Source organism: Dromaius novaehollandiae, chromosome 2 (genome assembly GCF_036370855.1).
Source record: "Dromaius novaehollandiae isolate bDroNov1 chromosome 2, bDroNov1.hap1, whole genome shotgun sequence".
NCBI lineage: Eukaryota > Metazoa > Chordata > Aves > Casuariiformes > Dromaiidae > Dromaius > Dromaius novaehollandiae.
This window is the reverse complement of record NC_088099.1, coordinates 65,050,809-65,065,702: the sequence shown is the minus strand read 5'-3', so window position 1 is coordinate 65,065,702 and position 14,894 is coordinate 65,050,809. Positions and strand designations below refer to the sequence as shown.

The 14,894-nt window shown below is 39.1% G+C and overlaps 1 protein-coding gene across 6 annotated transcripts in view; it reads left to right on the top strand.

Annotated features, from left to right (window-relative positions):
* COBL (cordon-bleu WH2 repeat protein) overlaps nt 1-14,894 on the top strand; it is a 169,034-nt gene that overhangs the window by 87,193 nt on the left and 66,947 nt on the right. For all 6 annotated transcript variants that reach the window (XM_064506701.1, XM_064506702.1, XM_064506699.1 and 3 more), the window contains one exon: nt 8,305-8,499. In XM_064506701.1, the coding sequence (XP_064362771.1) occupies nt 8,305-8,499 (195 nt within the window). The remainder of the gene's footprint in view (nt 1-8,304; nt 8,500-14,894) is intronic.

Here is a 14,894-nt window from a genome sequence, read left to right as displayed (position 1 = left end):
TTAACTTCAGTTTTCAACAAAAGTTTTTCATCCTTTTCAGGACATACAGTGTGATGGAAATGGAGCAAATTACGCTTGAGAAAGATTTGCAGCAACTGCGTTTTCGCTGAATTAAGTTGAGATTGACTTGTCAGTGCTAACTGCTCTGAACCAAAGAAGAAATGTTTCTTTGCCTTTGACCAAGTTCCTGAGCTCTGATTCACAGGGTCCGTAGGGTATGTGCTTGCAGGCTGCTTCAGTGACTTAAGTGTCCAGGTTGGTAGTAGAAGACTCGCATGCTTCATGTGTGCCTGCCAAGCACTGATTCGCAGGGAATGAGAAGGGAAGTGAAGTCCTAAAAGGACTCTAGTTTTCCCATTAGCACCAGCCAGCATGGCGTGTGAGCCTTGTGAGGTTCAGCTGAGGCATGGCTCAGCCTTCTTTCCCTCTGTCCCTCCGCTTAGAAAGGCTGGTGTCAACCCTCCGCTGTCAAGAAAGGCTACTTTTGCCTTCCGTTGGGATACTTTTTTTTAAACTATGAATTTATTAGAAACGCACAGTCATTTAAAAAGAAGAGATGATAAAAGCACACAGAGATGTAAGTCGAGTTAGATTCTCTTCTCTGGTATGTGTGTATTGCTGTAATGGAAAATATCACTGAGTCCCTTTCCCTTGATACCTTGACTGTTCTCTTCGTTCTGCCAGGCAGATTTCCTCAGATGAAGTCTTGCTGTTCTTGGCAAAGGAACGATTTTTGGGTAGCAGTAACGGACAAAAGTTTTGTCAAGTACAAAGTGTAATGTGACTTGGGGAAAAACCTGAGGAGTGAAACATGGAGATAGGAGAAGTTATTTAGAGTAAATACATTGAATTTTAAATCACCAGAGGCTTTTAAGTACAGACTAAGTGGTTAAGATTTTTTAATTCCAGACATTTCTATTTTGAACCTTACTTCAGCAAAACTTGTGATTCCTCAATCCTTTCAGAATCATATCTATCGTAAAACTCAGAAAAAATGTAAATGATGTGGCAATCTTTGTGAGGCGCTTGACTATTATATAAATATTTTTAAATTCATAGATCTGTATTCCACTGCTTTGTGTGCCATAGTAGTTAATTCATCTTTGAAGGGCTGAGAAGAAGTTTGTAATCTCGGGCTGGTTGAGAGGTGGCAGTAGTAGGTGACACTGATATTGGCAGTTAGGCTTGATTTTACTGTATCTGATCCTTTATATTTGCGTGAATTTACAAACACATGCATGTTCAGGTGGAATGCATGTATTCCCAATACATGTCTCCTACTCTACTAATGAATGGGGTGCAAGGTCCTATTCCTAAACATCAAAATCAAAGATTGTATTGTTCATAAAAAATTAACTTGTGATTTTTTTTTCTCCTGTATTCCTTCAACGCCTGTCTAATTCGTAAATGGAAAAGGAGTTTAGAGGATTGCTTCATACAGAAAAAATATAACAAAATGCAAGATTCTTGGAAGTGCTGTCTGGTTGGAGAGCCTCTTTGTTCTCAGTGCAGTGCATGGGGCTTGTGTTGATACCCACACTTATTCCTGACTTAGATATTCACAAACGGTGTTCTCTTGAGACCCTCAGTCTGATTTCTCCCTCAGTCGGATTGGCTTTGAAAGCTTTTCTCCTGGAGCTCATCTTTTCTAGTTCCTCCTCTTTGGATGGTTGTTCTTGCAATTTTTATACTGTGAAAGACAGTGGACCACACAGGCAGTGCAAAGTGAGCACAAATGAGTTGGAAACCAAGGTGGCACTCCTAGCTGCAGAGACAGCTTAGATGTTTTACATCCAAGGTTAGGGCAAGAAGTAATCAGATAAACTTCGAGGAAGGGAGATTATAGCTAAGGCACAGGGAACAGTTTTCTAATGATAAGCACAGTTAAGCAATCGATCAGGATAATTGCAGATGATGAGGACCTGTATGGTCGGAAGCCTTTAGTAACCTCAGCAGGGACAGGTTCGTTATGCTACTTCAGTTCAGGGATATAAAGTAGGTGACTTGGAAAAGGAGGTTACCTGCCTCATACCTGGCACTGCTAGGATTTCTGTGGTCAGCAAACTCAGTACTAAAATGAAAGGAATATGGTCTGGGTGAGGGAGAACTCGCAGAGACACAGGGGGGAGAACATTTTCAGGCATTTCTAATTTTAGCTGGGTATGTTCTGGTGTTCACCAAATGAGCCCTGACCGCAAGATTTGAAATTGCTAGTTAGATATGAAAATAGACTTATACAAGGATAGGGTTGTAGCTGTATACACTTCAAAACATAATTCAAAACTTTTACAGTAAAACTTTCAAAATCTACTCGGTCAGATATAAAATCAACACGGTATTTACTACAGGAGTTACTATTGCAGAAATGCAACAGTTGCCTTTCTAATACCTTGGTGGGTGATCAGATTATTTCCTACCAATAGCAAAAGGGAATGAGATAATAAACCAATCTAAAATTAAGGTGTAAGTGCTAAATGCCTTCCTCTCCCCCTGCCCCCATCTGCAAAGCAGAAAAAAATTAACTTTTTTTTCTTCCTCTCTGACTGCCGACTGGATGCAAGTACTGTAATGTTAATCCCAAGTGCTTCAGGAATTACAGAAAACAAACTGCATTCAGTGTGGCCAGGTAAAAAGGAAAATCTGAGTAGTCACAATTTGAGGGTTTTTTTAAATCTGTGACTCCAAATGGTCTCAGAGCTGTAGTATTATGCTTTGATTTTGGTTTGCTTGAATTAATTCAATTTTGATGTTGTCAGATTTAATACTAGCACGAGGGATTTCAGTATCATGTCAAGGAGAGCAGCCTGCAGCTTCAGTTTGTGCAGCAGCTCTGACAACCTTTCTGGCATTTTAAATGGCCAGTTGTAATCAGTTGTGCTGTTATTCAGCCAGTCAATACGAGTTTGCACTAATGATGTCTAAATTTCCAACAGGGATGAATTATCTTGCTGTCACTGGGTAGACAGATTTGTCTGCCTGTTTCAGGTCTTACCTTTCCTATTTATTCATGGTGCACTCGCACAAAAATTATTCCCCTTTGGACATCATATTTTTATCATTATTTTTGTCTCTGTTTTGGAAAAAAGAAAAAGCCTTACTTTCTGCTCATACATCTGGTACTTCGAGTGCTTAAAAACAACTCAACTGATTACCTTTGATTTAAAAACTTCTCAGAAGGAAATTGCATAACAAGACAGAGAGCTCAAATATGTGGGTTTTGGCAAAGAGCTGCGGAAGAAAGGCCTGGCTGTAGCAACCTCACAAGGAAAGAACTTGACATTTTGAAAAATTTTTATTGACCAATGTGGACAGGGAACGGGAAGTCAGATCACTCTCACAGGCAAGCTGCAGTCTCTTCCTTGCTGACCTTTAAATGCCGCTTAGTATCACCGGAAAGTCAAGGAAATGCTAATAACAGGGCTTTGGGGAAGAGAGTTTAATATGAGGGATATTTTTTGAAAACAAACATAGCTAACTAACTTCCACTTTTATGCATATCTATTTTTGTAAAATGGGATTCTCACAACAGCACAGTTACACTTTTGGTAGAAGAATCTTATGTTGTTTTATTAATATGATTAAGATTTTCAAAACTATCCATAATAGTTTCTGTTCATCCTTTACAAAGCGAGTAGTTTATAAAAGACATTTTATAATCGCGTTTTAAGCTGATGACCTTGGAGCACAGACTAGTCTCTGTTTCAGACTCATAGTCTAACTTCCAGTGAGTTGAGTGGGCACTGTGCTTTGGTGGTCTTGCAAAAAGCAGACTTTTGAAAATGGGACTGGTCTACTTAAGTTACTACATCACTCTAAGCCTTTATGCTTCTGTGTTTTCAACAGTGTTTGGGAGGGTGATGTGGGAGTGAAAAGTTTTTTTCCTACTTGTTCTTCTAGCTGAGATCTAGCTTTCAAAAAAAACCCTAAAAATAGTCTGCTTATCCCCAAAGAAAGCACCTTGTGTGTGAGAAAAAAGGTCCCTTACACTTCTGAAGTTTAAGGGGAGGGAAAAACCTGGATGGCAAGTGTGACACCACACACTGGATCCGTGAAACTTGGTGACACCATAGAGCAGATACTGCAGCTGGTTCCTGTTTGCCTTCCAGCGTGTCCTTCATAGAGCTGAAAGGGGCTTTAGTCCAACGTTGTGGTTCAGTACACACTCGGTCCTCTTGCTCAACTAGAGTCTAACTTCAGTGCTGGCCTGGGTCCTTTTCTGGAGTTGCATCTGTGTTGGTGCTGGGTTCACTTTAGCTGAATTCAAGAAAAAAGGAGGAAACGGTTTCCTCTTCTTGCTCATTTGCATTGTTTAATTGTTTGAATTGCCAGCAAAGTACTCTGACAGCAGGGGGCTAGCAGAGTCTGATTTTAAGAGTTGGGAGACATTTTAAAGTGCTCTTTGTGCAGTTCATTGACTTCTGCAGTGTAGCGCGGTTACAAACACACTAAGGTTGTAGGAACTAAATTTGGCTGTGCAGAGAGCATTTGTTCTAACCCGTTGATAGCAAATGAAACAGAGGATTAGGGGCTGACTTTTTCAGACAGCTATATTGGCTGCAGTACTTCAGCTCAATTTTTTTCCCCCCCCTCTCACTTATGCTGCTATAATTTGAGTAATCCCACTGAAATCAATTAGTTGATAACAAATTAAAACAAGAAGAAATGAGAGACAGGTTGGGCAAATGCTGCGTGCAGATCAGATCCCCGCAAGTCTGCATAATGAATGTCGTGTGCTCTTAATAGTTGCCTAGCTAACCTGTCTGAAAAGTAAACCCCCTACATCCAGTGGTTTGGAAGGAAGTTGTGCTGCATTTAATGCAACTTAAGAAATTTAAAAGCTGGTTGGGGGCTGTCCCTCTAGGTCAGGGTACAACAGTGCACAAGTCGTGCCAAAAGCACCTGTGTCAATGGTTCGTGTCCCTCAAAGCTAATGAAAAGGACTGCACACGTGGGAGAATGTGAAGTTCTGCATGCAGTTAGATAATGCTGCCAGTGCAGAGCAGTGGAGTTTTCAAAGCCTCTTTGGTGTTGTCCTGATGCCATTCCCATGGAAGCTATAGTGAGTTTTTATTTCAGGAAAGAGTCTTAACAGGAGCATTTTTGACACGCTCACTTGGACAATAATTGGCTTTATATGAAAGATGGGACTTGGAAAATGAAACATTGATGAATATCCAAGGCTCTTATTTTTTCCTATGCAGAAGTCTTTTTATTATAGACTGTTTATAGTTTCATGTTAGTGTTACATTTTTTCCTGTGCTGCCCTCTATGAAATCCAAGCTTAAAAAAAAAAAAAGTCTAAAATACTTAGTTGCTCATCACTATATTCCTTAAGTGACCTATTGCCTGAAAAAGGCTTCTGATAGCTCTTCAGCCACAAGACCTTGAGGTGGGATTGAATGGGATAGCTACCTAAAACTGGATACATCCTCTGTTCCTATCAGTACCCTGTATTTGTAGTGCTGGGAGTGAAGACTTAGGGTTTAGTAGTAGTAGTCATCTATAAATCTAGTAACAGAATTTCTCAACCTTTAATGTAGTAAAGAAAATCAAAGAATTAAGTCACAAAAGCATAGCCTGTAGAATGCACATTAAAATGATTTTATTCAGTCCTCCTATATATGTGTGGGGAAGAAAAGGAGACTCTCTATATTTCACCCTCTGAATGCTATCATTTCCTTATGCATAAATGAAGTTTACTTTATAGAACTGGATGTGATACACAGCAAGATGGAGCTAAAAATTCTGAGGGTTATAGATTGCTATTTTTTTCCACTGTCCGCAAGAGGAACAAGAAAAGAGCGTACTTCTTTCCAAGATTCAATCCACTTCAAGGGTTTTTTGTTCATTCGCTAGAAAGATGAAGAAACTATCAATGCTATTCAGTTCAGAGCACTTAGTGGCGAAAAAGATGTGGCAAATACTGTTCTGATCCTTCAGTGAAACTGTACAGAGGAGGCCGGTGCTATCCACAGTTTGTGCTAAATAACGCTCTTCCAGGATGAAGTCTGCTGTGCAACATAAAAGCTGACAGAAGAATCCAGCCGATCCACAATCCTACTTTTAAGTCAGCGTTAACATCCTATGTATGGTAGATGCAGGACAAGACACAAGCAGGTTGCCATCTACATTTAGCATTTTCAGTTGCTTTCGAAGGTATCTACAGTGCATCGAGCTTTATCTCTCTGATTCATATCTTTTTGCATGGCTGTAGTTTTTTTAAGCTCTTTGCACTTCATTAGTGCTTTTGCAACAATCCTAAAATTAGGTGAATTGTCTTTTCATGCCTGCTGCCCCATGTTTCCAGATTTTACCTGAGGTTTTTCTTGACAGTCGTGGAAAGGAATTATCATGCCATTTCATGATTTTTCCATATCCACCACAGTACTAAGGGAGCCGTACCACTGAGTCAGAGCATTTCCCAGGCACCGTATTATTGCTACGCCTGTGTTTTGCATATCCTATGGTCCGCTTTTAATGCCTGTATGTATTCTTCTTGTGTGCGTGCTGTTTTGTGAAGACATTCTGATTCCTATTACAACTATTGCTTGAAGTGTAAAATTAGCACTGGTGCAAAGCACTGGAATGGCAGCCCTGAAAAACATAGTTCTCCCTTCTCACATAGGAAAAACACATGCAGCGTTTGAAATCTGCCCGATTCACAAACGCACCTCAGTCCCCAGGTGGAGATAACTATTCCTGTGGGGAGGAAATTCGTTCTGTCTTCTAATCCTGGGCCTTGCTGCCTGGGCTGCCAGCAGATGACAAAAATAGACGTTGGGTCTGTGAGGCAAGGTGTTTAGAACTGGATTCACTTTAAGTTGCCTTATCTCGGTGGTGTCCGATGCTCCCCTGCTGTGCATTAAGCCATGTGACTGACTTTGCACATATCATTCGTTTTCTTCCCTGACCTGGTGAAAATAGTACGTGTGTGCTTTTGAGTGTACGATCACTTCTTTAAGTAGTTTATTCTAAAAGTTAACTATATATGTGCAGATTTCTCCAACCAGAGCCCTTAGGGTCAAAGAAATCTCTTTTTTTTGGAAAGTGATGAGATTTGTGGTCGTCCTTGTTTACTGTCAGTATGTATTGTATTGTGTGGTCTTGGACAAAAATCCACAGGAAAGCATTGTATGCTGCACAGGTGAGCTCTGGAAGTGCAGTGGCATGTTCTGCTGCCGTAAGAGCAGCGTTATCAACCTGCACTTCCAGAATCCAGCTTGTAACGGATTGATGTCAGTGACTAGTTCACAGAAGCCATTTTTTGAGGGAAGTAACCATCATGTAACTTAGTTAAAAAGCAAAATTCTGTATTTAATATGGAAGCTTGTTTTAATGAAAAATAGGGGAAAATCATCAACAGTTTTTGAGGGATGAGTATTTGCAAGCTCTTCATAAGCAGATCCAAAAATGTGACGAAGTTGAATTTATCCAGCTAAAATAAAAATGCGCAATTTCAAGAAATCATGTTTCCTAGTGACTCCTATTTGTGGGCTTTAAGGTATATGATTGTACATATTTATTATTTGTATATTAACGTAAAAATATATTAAGGCTCTGATCCCAGACTAGTGAAATCAGTGAAAATCTTTCAATTGATTTCGTTAAGTTTGGAATAAGAACTAAAAGAAGTCATTTTAACATTAAGGAATTCCTGATCAGTTTCTGTTTCTCCTTTCATCGGGACATGTTTAAATCCAGAGTGGTACCAGTCATTGATACTTCTTTTGGCCAGATTCAGTGGTTGTTTTTAGCAAGTTGTCAATGCTTATGCTTGATTGTGCTTGTAGATTGGAAAAGGTTTTATGGTGACAATTTCTCTTATATAAATCTGCAGAGCAGGATCAGGTAAATGAGGCAGTTTGATAATAAAATAGACAGCTGGGATACAGTGTGTGATTACTATACTGTTCTGATTTAAGAATAAGTCTTACTTTCAGAAATATATATTTCTTGTAATTTAAATAAAAACAAAAAATACATTTGGATAACCTTAATGAAGTCTCTAGACGAAGCATATGCTTTAAACAGCAAACGGGTATTGTTCCCATCACCAGTGCTGTTGAACCGCAGTGGGTGCTCCTGCTGCCTTCTGACTTACTAATATTGCCTGCAATCTTTGTTCCAGTTGACCTTTAAAAGTATCTAAAAGTTACAGTTCGCAATACAGCAAGTTTGGCAGAGAAACATACATGATTATTCATATCATTGTTTAAACGGTAACCAGATGTGTCTTATTTTTCTTCTTTCTTTCCCATTGTTTTTAAAAAGTGATGTTAATCCAAGATGTTAATCCGTTTACAGGGTTTTTCCACAGCACCAAATTCCCCTTCGGTGAATTCACGTTCCACTACCTTGGGCCCATCCCTGTCCCTTGGTAATATCTCGGGAATGATGGCAAACCCAGAAATGAAGAAGCGCAGAGCACCTCCTCCACCGGTTGCAACGCCTCCATTGCAGAACATGGAGATGAGTGGGCAGGAGAAGACCACAGCACAGGTAACGGTGTCACCACGCAATGCATTTCTTTGCTAAATGCACTGGCTACAAATCAGTTCATTCGTCAGAGCTAAAGTCATTCGTAGATATTTTGGCTAGCTGTTACCTCCAGCACATTGAAACTCTTGATTTTAGAAAATACAAAAATTATCAAAAGTCTTGGAGATTTGTACATATTTGCTGAGACTGCTCGAGACTGCCCCAAGCTTTCCTCACTTTCAAGCTGAAAATTTTATGGGTGACTAGATATCCTTATTGGCCAGGTAGTCCTGAAAAATAAGTGATTCTTCTAATGACTGATGATACTCTTTAGCGCACTGTTTTGCCCAGGTACTTGTCAGGATGTTCCCTACAGCCCTATTTTCAGTGCTGCAGTGGAATACTAGAAGATCTGCCCTGCTTTCTGAGCTGGGCCATGTGATCTGTTATAAAGTAATCCTCTGTTTTGTCTTTTAAAAAAGGTCACCATTCCATAACATAGTCACCCAGAATTAGATTTAAAAAAAGAGGGGGAAATAAGGACTAAACTCTTTGAAAAGAGGATTTTCTGGGAAAAGGAATGTGTTCTTTTTTTGCAGTGTCAAACAGGTATGTATGTTATTAAATGTACACATACACATTAAAACTTGGTTCCATGAACAAAAGTATTATACTGTAAACATGAACTTTAAAAGTCAGTGTGTAAAGGTACATGTAGATGCCGAATAAGAGGGGAAGCAATCAGTCGCTAACTTCAGGGCCACGTGATACGGCTGCACCTGCACCTGCACTGCACAGGGCTTGTCACTTCTATAGCAGATTTTTCTTTGAGAAAGCAAACTGTATTCATCCAAAAAGGAGCCAGGGAATAGTCTTTGAGTTTAGTACCATGGATGATAAGTCCAGTGCTCAGTCTGACTCCCTGCCCCTCTTTTCTTTACGTGTGGTGTAGTAACATACTTCAAGTGCCTTATCTGATAGGGTATTGTGTAAGCAGTGTTGATGCACAGCCTTGATAAAGTTACTGGCTTTTTTTCATTCTTGTATGCTGTGTCACAAATATATGTAACTCAGACAATCTCAAGCTGAACTAGGATTGTGGGATCTTATTTTCCAGTTCTTAAGATAGCTAGTAGTGTGATTGCTGGGACATAGTGTGTGTTAAGTTATCTTTCAGAGTCTGAACAGATGCTTTTTGAAGTTAACATTCATTTATAGACACAGCGCAAGAGAAACAAGTATCTTATCATGCAACATTTGGTGAACTTTCTTTTTTTTAAATTTCTTTTGAATTTCCTACTGGAAATATTTTGATATGGTTTCTGGTGTCCTCTAAAACTGAATATCAGATACGTTTAAGATAAATAGATGTTTCTGTAAAAAAATATTATGGCATTATAACTTACAAGTTATCAGAACTACAAGTGTAGTAATCACAGACTCTATTGTGCTCCCCTTCTCTTGGGCTTATCTTCACATAGTGTGGCATTGGCATTTTAAATTGTGTTGCATGAAAACCTTGAAAGGCTAAGCCATTTTTAAATATGCTAATGCTCCTATTTTCAGCATTGTTTCAGATGGACAGAAGTGCTGGCTTTCTGAACTCATTGGGAAAAAGCATTCATTTTGTTTGTCACCAGTAGCATACAGTACAGTGTCAACTTTGAATTTATTCTCTTAGTCTAAAGGAAAAGGTAGTCTGAGAAAGGAAAGCAGATGAGATGGCACCAGTGTATACTCCATAGTGAAGTTAATTTGGGGCAAAAGAAGTGTCTTGCGTAGCTGACAAAGTCAGTGGGGAGCTGTAGATTAAAAACAGAGTTGCTGGAGTTCATCTGACTGTTCTTTTATCCTGCTTTCATTGGGTAAAGGACACCTTTCAGAAAACAGTTGCACAGTTCAAAATATTAAACTGCTGTTAGGTGCCTGTGAGGCTCCCAGTTTGGAAGTTGCTCGCAGACTGCCCAGTACGTCAGACGAGTGTGAGGTATACACTTGAAATGGAGCACAAGTTCCATGGAGCAATCAAAAACTGGTGGAAAAGATTAATGATTTAGTATTATGTGACAAGGTAGCAACAGGAATATTGTTTACATGAAAACCCAAACAGTTCTCTTTTATCTACATGCAGACTATCCAGTTTGCTGTGAAAATAGAGTAAAAAATCTCAGGGTGTAAGTTTATTTCTTTAGTTTATGGGAAAGAATTAGTATTTTTTTTTTCCCAGGGAAGGACGTCAATTCCTTATTAATGGACTTCCTTCCATAAAAAGATAAGATGTTTGTTTAGAAAACTTTATTTATGTGCAACTGTTACTAACAGGAAGATCCTGCTAAAGGGGAACATGTTTATTTCTAGTGAAGCTGGCACATTAAGAGAGAATGAAAATGTTGGTGATCTGAACTTTCAGAAAGATTTTTTTCTTTTAAATTAACCAATTCCATAAAGCTATGTAGAAAAGCAAATACTGTAGCTGTTATGAATATACATAGTTTGACCCTCCATCCCAACAGACCAATTATTTTTAACCCATTGTCAAGCTCCAGGGCACTCCATTTTCTTTTCAGCATAGCTGATCCTTTAGGAATATATTCCTCATCTCCCTGCCTAGTGATAGCAGTCAGGAACTTCCATGAAGACTGGGATATTTTAATTATGCTTTAGATGTTCATTTTTCTAGATAGGTGGATCACTGCAATATGGCTTTGCTATATCTCAACTCTTGTCTCTGTGGGGCTTACAGTAATCGACCTCCTCGAGAGCAGGGCCCCTGCAGTACCTTGCCAAACATTAGTTTCTCATGTCTGTTTACAGGTAGCATTTCCTCCGTGTAAGTGTTTGAAATTTCCTCTAGAAAATATTCATTTCTGTTACAAGCAAGTCGTGTTTCAGAGTGTGCTGAACAATTTACAAAGGAGAGCAAAGCCAAAAAAAAGGAGACTGTGGTTTGTTCTTTCTTTTTCCTGCAGATTTTCTCTCCCCTTTTTTTAAACATCTACCATATGATGCAATTTAGAATAATGAGAAGTGACTTGAAAAAATATTCTTCAAAAGATCAGGGTATAATAACACTTCTGGTATGAAATGCAAACATTTGAATGACCTGCTGTAGAAGCAAGGAGATCCTGTCCTTTGTAACCTGCAGCACAGAGTCTGCACCATTCAGATGCATACCGCAGACCAGTGCGTGGTGTGGGCAAAAAATGAAGCTCCTTCCCGTATAATCTCTGCTGTCAGAGAGCTTCAGGCTATTCTGTTTGGATAGTGGCGGGAGAGGATTTTGGATGTTTTACATGGTGGGGGAAGCTGTATAATATAACCAGTTCATCCCTTGAGATACGGTATTACGTTTGTGCCAGCAAAACTTGGGGCAGCCTTATGGTAGGCATTGTATAAACAGAGTCTTCACCCCCAAAAACGTGCACTCCACACAGGCAAAATACGTAATGGAAAACCTGTATGAGTATTCGGTTGCATAGCACAGGGGGAGAAGGCGGTTGCTTAAAGCTGCATGTGAAGTTGACAGAATTAAACACATCTCCTGAGGAGCTCCTTTGACCCCTTGTTTTAGAAAAAGTAGTGTGGTTTGGTTCACTTCTTGGGAGAGTTGTAAAATTAAGTATTTGAATCTTTGGAAGGCCAAGGTTATTGTTCACTGGCAAATTAGTTTATAGGAATAAATGCTTTTTTCTTTTTGCCTTTTTTTTCCTAAGTGTGTTTGGGAAAGTACAGAAATTGGAATGAGGGGAGATGATAAAGAAGGCCCCAGAAGCTTTCTGTAGGAGCCTTTTCTATCGGATGGAAGTGCTTATTCAAAATAAAATCATGAGGCTTTTAGGAGACAACATCAGAATTGGAACTGATGATCGGTGCCTTCATCTGCAAAATAGCTCTAATGTCAACTCCAGAAGCCACAGATGCAACTTGTGGACTGTGGTAAATAAGCCATGTGACATCTTTCAGTTGCAGTGATTTTCAAAGCAGAAGCACTTTCTTATAATATGTAGATTTCAAGGGAGGCATCTGGGATTTGTTACTCACAGTCAAGTCTGCGTACTTAGGAGAGGAATGAGGCAATAAAACAGATATGAATATTCCAGCATTTGTTTTGTAGACATTAATTGCATTTGCGATATGGTAAGATAGAGTTTCAGTAGGTTAATAAAAATTGTGTCTCTGCTTCTAATGCAGGTGAGGATCTGGCCTCTCACTTTCAGAAGTTACCTATTATAGAAAAAATGCCCTGAAAATTGTGCTTGTTTATGCTTAGATAGTTTTCTGCATGTTGCAGTAGACAGACCAAGATAGGTGACTTGATGTGGGTTTTGCCCTGCTGCTTATGTTCCTCTCGTCTCCATTTAGATCTCAGACTTAGATTGCTGAGGACAGGTGTAGGGCCATCATTGTTGGTCAAAGTCAAAACTTTAGGGCAGACTACTTGCCCCCAAGGTTTTATCAAGGATAATGTTTTCTTACCAAGAATACTCTGTTTATTGAAGATATTTACTCACATGAGTAAAAAGGAGTATCACAGCCAAAGAGTTTCACAGCCAAAGTTTACTCGAAGCGCTGCTGGCAGAGCATTGCTTTGTCCCTACCTCCAGAATACTTTTTATCGATTTTTATGCCTAAACAAAAATGTCATCTTTAAGGTAATCATTTTTAACATAAACAGACATAAATGAGACCGCCATATCTTTCCTAGACAAAATAAGTTAACTAACATTAAAAAGTTGCCAAATTTCTTGGTTATGTAGATAAGAAACTTTTACTATTTGCTGTATGTCTTTTACGGAGATACGGAAATGAAGAGGAAATGTCATTTTTTCCATCTTGGTGGACAATTTCTAATTTTTTTTCTTTAAGTGTTTCTACCCTCTTGTTGGAGACATTAGCTTTCGAAAGCACATGTTCCAGTGTATATTCCACATGCAAGGGCTGTGGTCCATCAGCAGTCTGTGATAGGAGTGCTGCTGAGCTAGCAGCCCCCTTAGTTTAGGCAGCCCAGGTGTCTAGTAGCATTTTCATACCTTTTAGAGATGCCTTTCTCACAGTAGAATTTGTGTCATGGTGGTATTCATCCTTTTATAGATCAGTATAGATATATTGTATCAGTGATGGAAAACAACAATATAGGTCCCCTCTGGTTAATTCAGCATATTGAGACTGTGTCAAAAGGAGGTAGTCTGAGAAGACATCCTTTTGAAGGCCGTTGAATCAGTGCCCATCTGCAGGCAACCCCAAAATGCCTTAAATCACATTGTGCATGAGCAGTGTATAATAAAAAGATACCTGGAATTGATTCTGCTAGCATGAGTAACAGATTAAAGTAATAAAAGTAAAGGGCAGACAGCGAAACAAATGTATGAATAAAAATACTGAAATAATAATTAACAGGAAATTATTCAAATATTATTAAACTTTACATTGACCCAAATTTGCAGAATCAGCCTCTGAATTTGCAGTTCTTAAATTTCCCATGTGTATGTGTGTACACTATGGGCATGAATTTGGAAGGCACCGGGAAGTGTGATTCATTGTCTTCCTTAAAGTTAGAAGTAAAATATATTTTAAAGATGTAGCCAAGATTTTTTGAAATGGTTAGCTTGCCCATAATTAGGAAGCTGAGTTTGTAGCTTAGGTTTTCTGAACTTTTAAGATACTAGAAGGTACTTCTGGTTGCTCAGCAACTCTGAAAATCTGGCCATTGTGATTTTAATATCATATTATTCTTCACTCTACCACCTTCTGTTGCAACAGCAATTCAAATTCAGATTGCTAGTATGACAGTCCCAGCAAAGCAAGCACTTCTCCCACTAATGTTCCCCAGCATACCCATTTTTGTGCGCAGATACCAATCTTCTGCGTTTCCACAAAGTGATTAGTGCTCTTCCACCTTGCTACTTCATAATCTAATGCCACAGATTAGCCAGCAAAGCACAATAAAGACAATCATTTTTTGATTAATCTGAAATCATATTGCAACTGCTATTCACCTCAGGTTTTCAAAATGATGTGTTTTCATGTGACTGCAATTTAGACCCTAAAGCAATGGATACACATCCCGCAGAATGGGGTAGAGTAAGGTACGTTCCTAGTATATGCAGCTATGTCAGTAAAGATGCCATCAGTAGAGCTCTCCATCTGCATGTCTCAAGAATTATAGTATCTTGAATCTCCTTTGTCTCTGGCTACTTTGGATGACTCCGCCATTAAAAACAAACAATTCCTGCAGTCATCTTCTTCTGAGAAACAGCTGAGTGCTTATCAAAGAGGGTTTGTGAGAATGACAACCTTTTTCTCGTGAATTTTTTTTTGGGGGGGGGAGGGAGGAAGAATTATCAGAAATATTGTTTGTTTTATTGTTTACCTTATACTTTTTTCTGTATTTCTATGCAAGGTGAAAAGTCATGAGC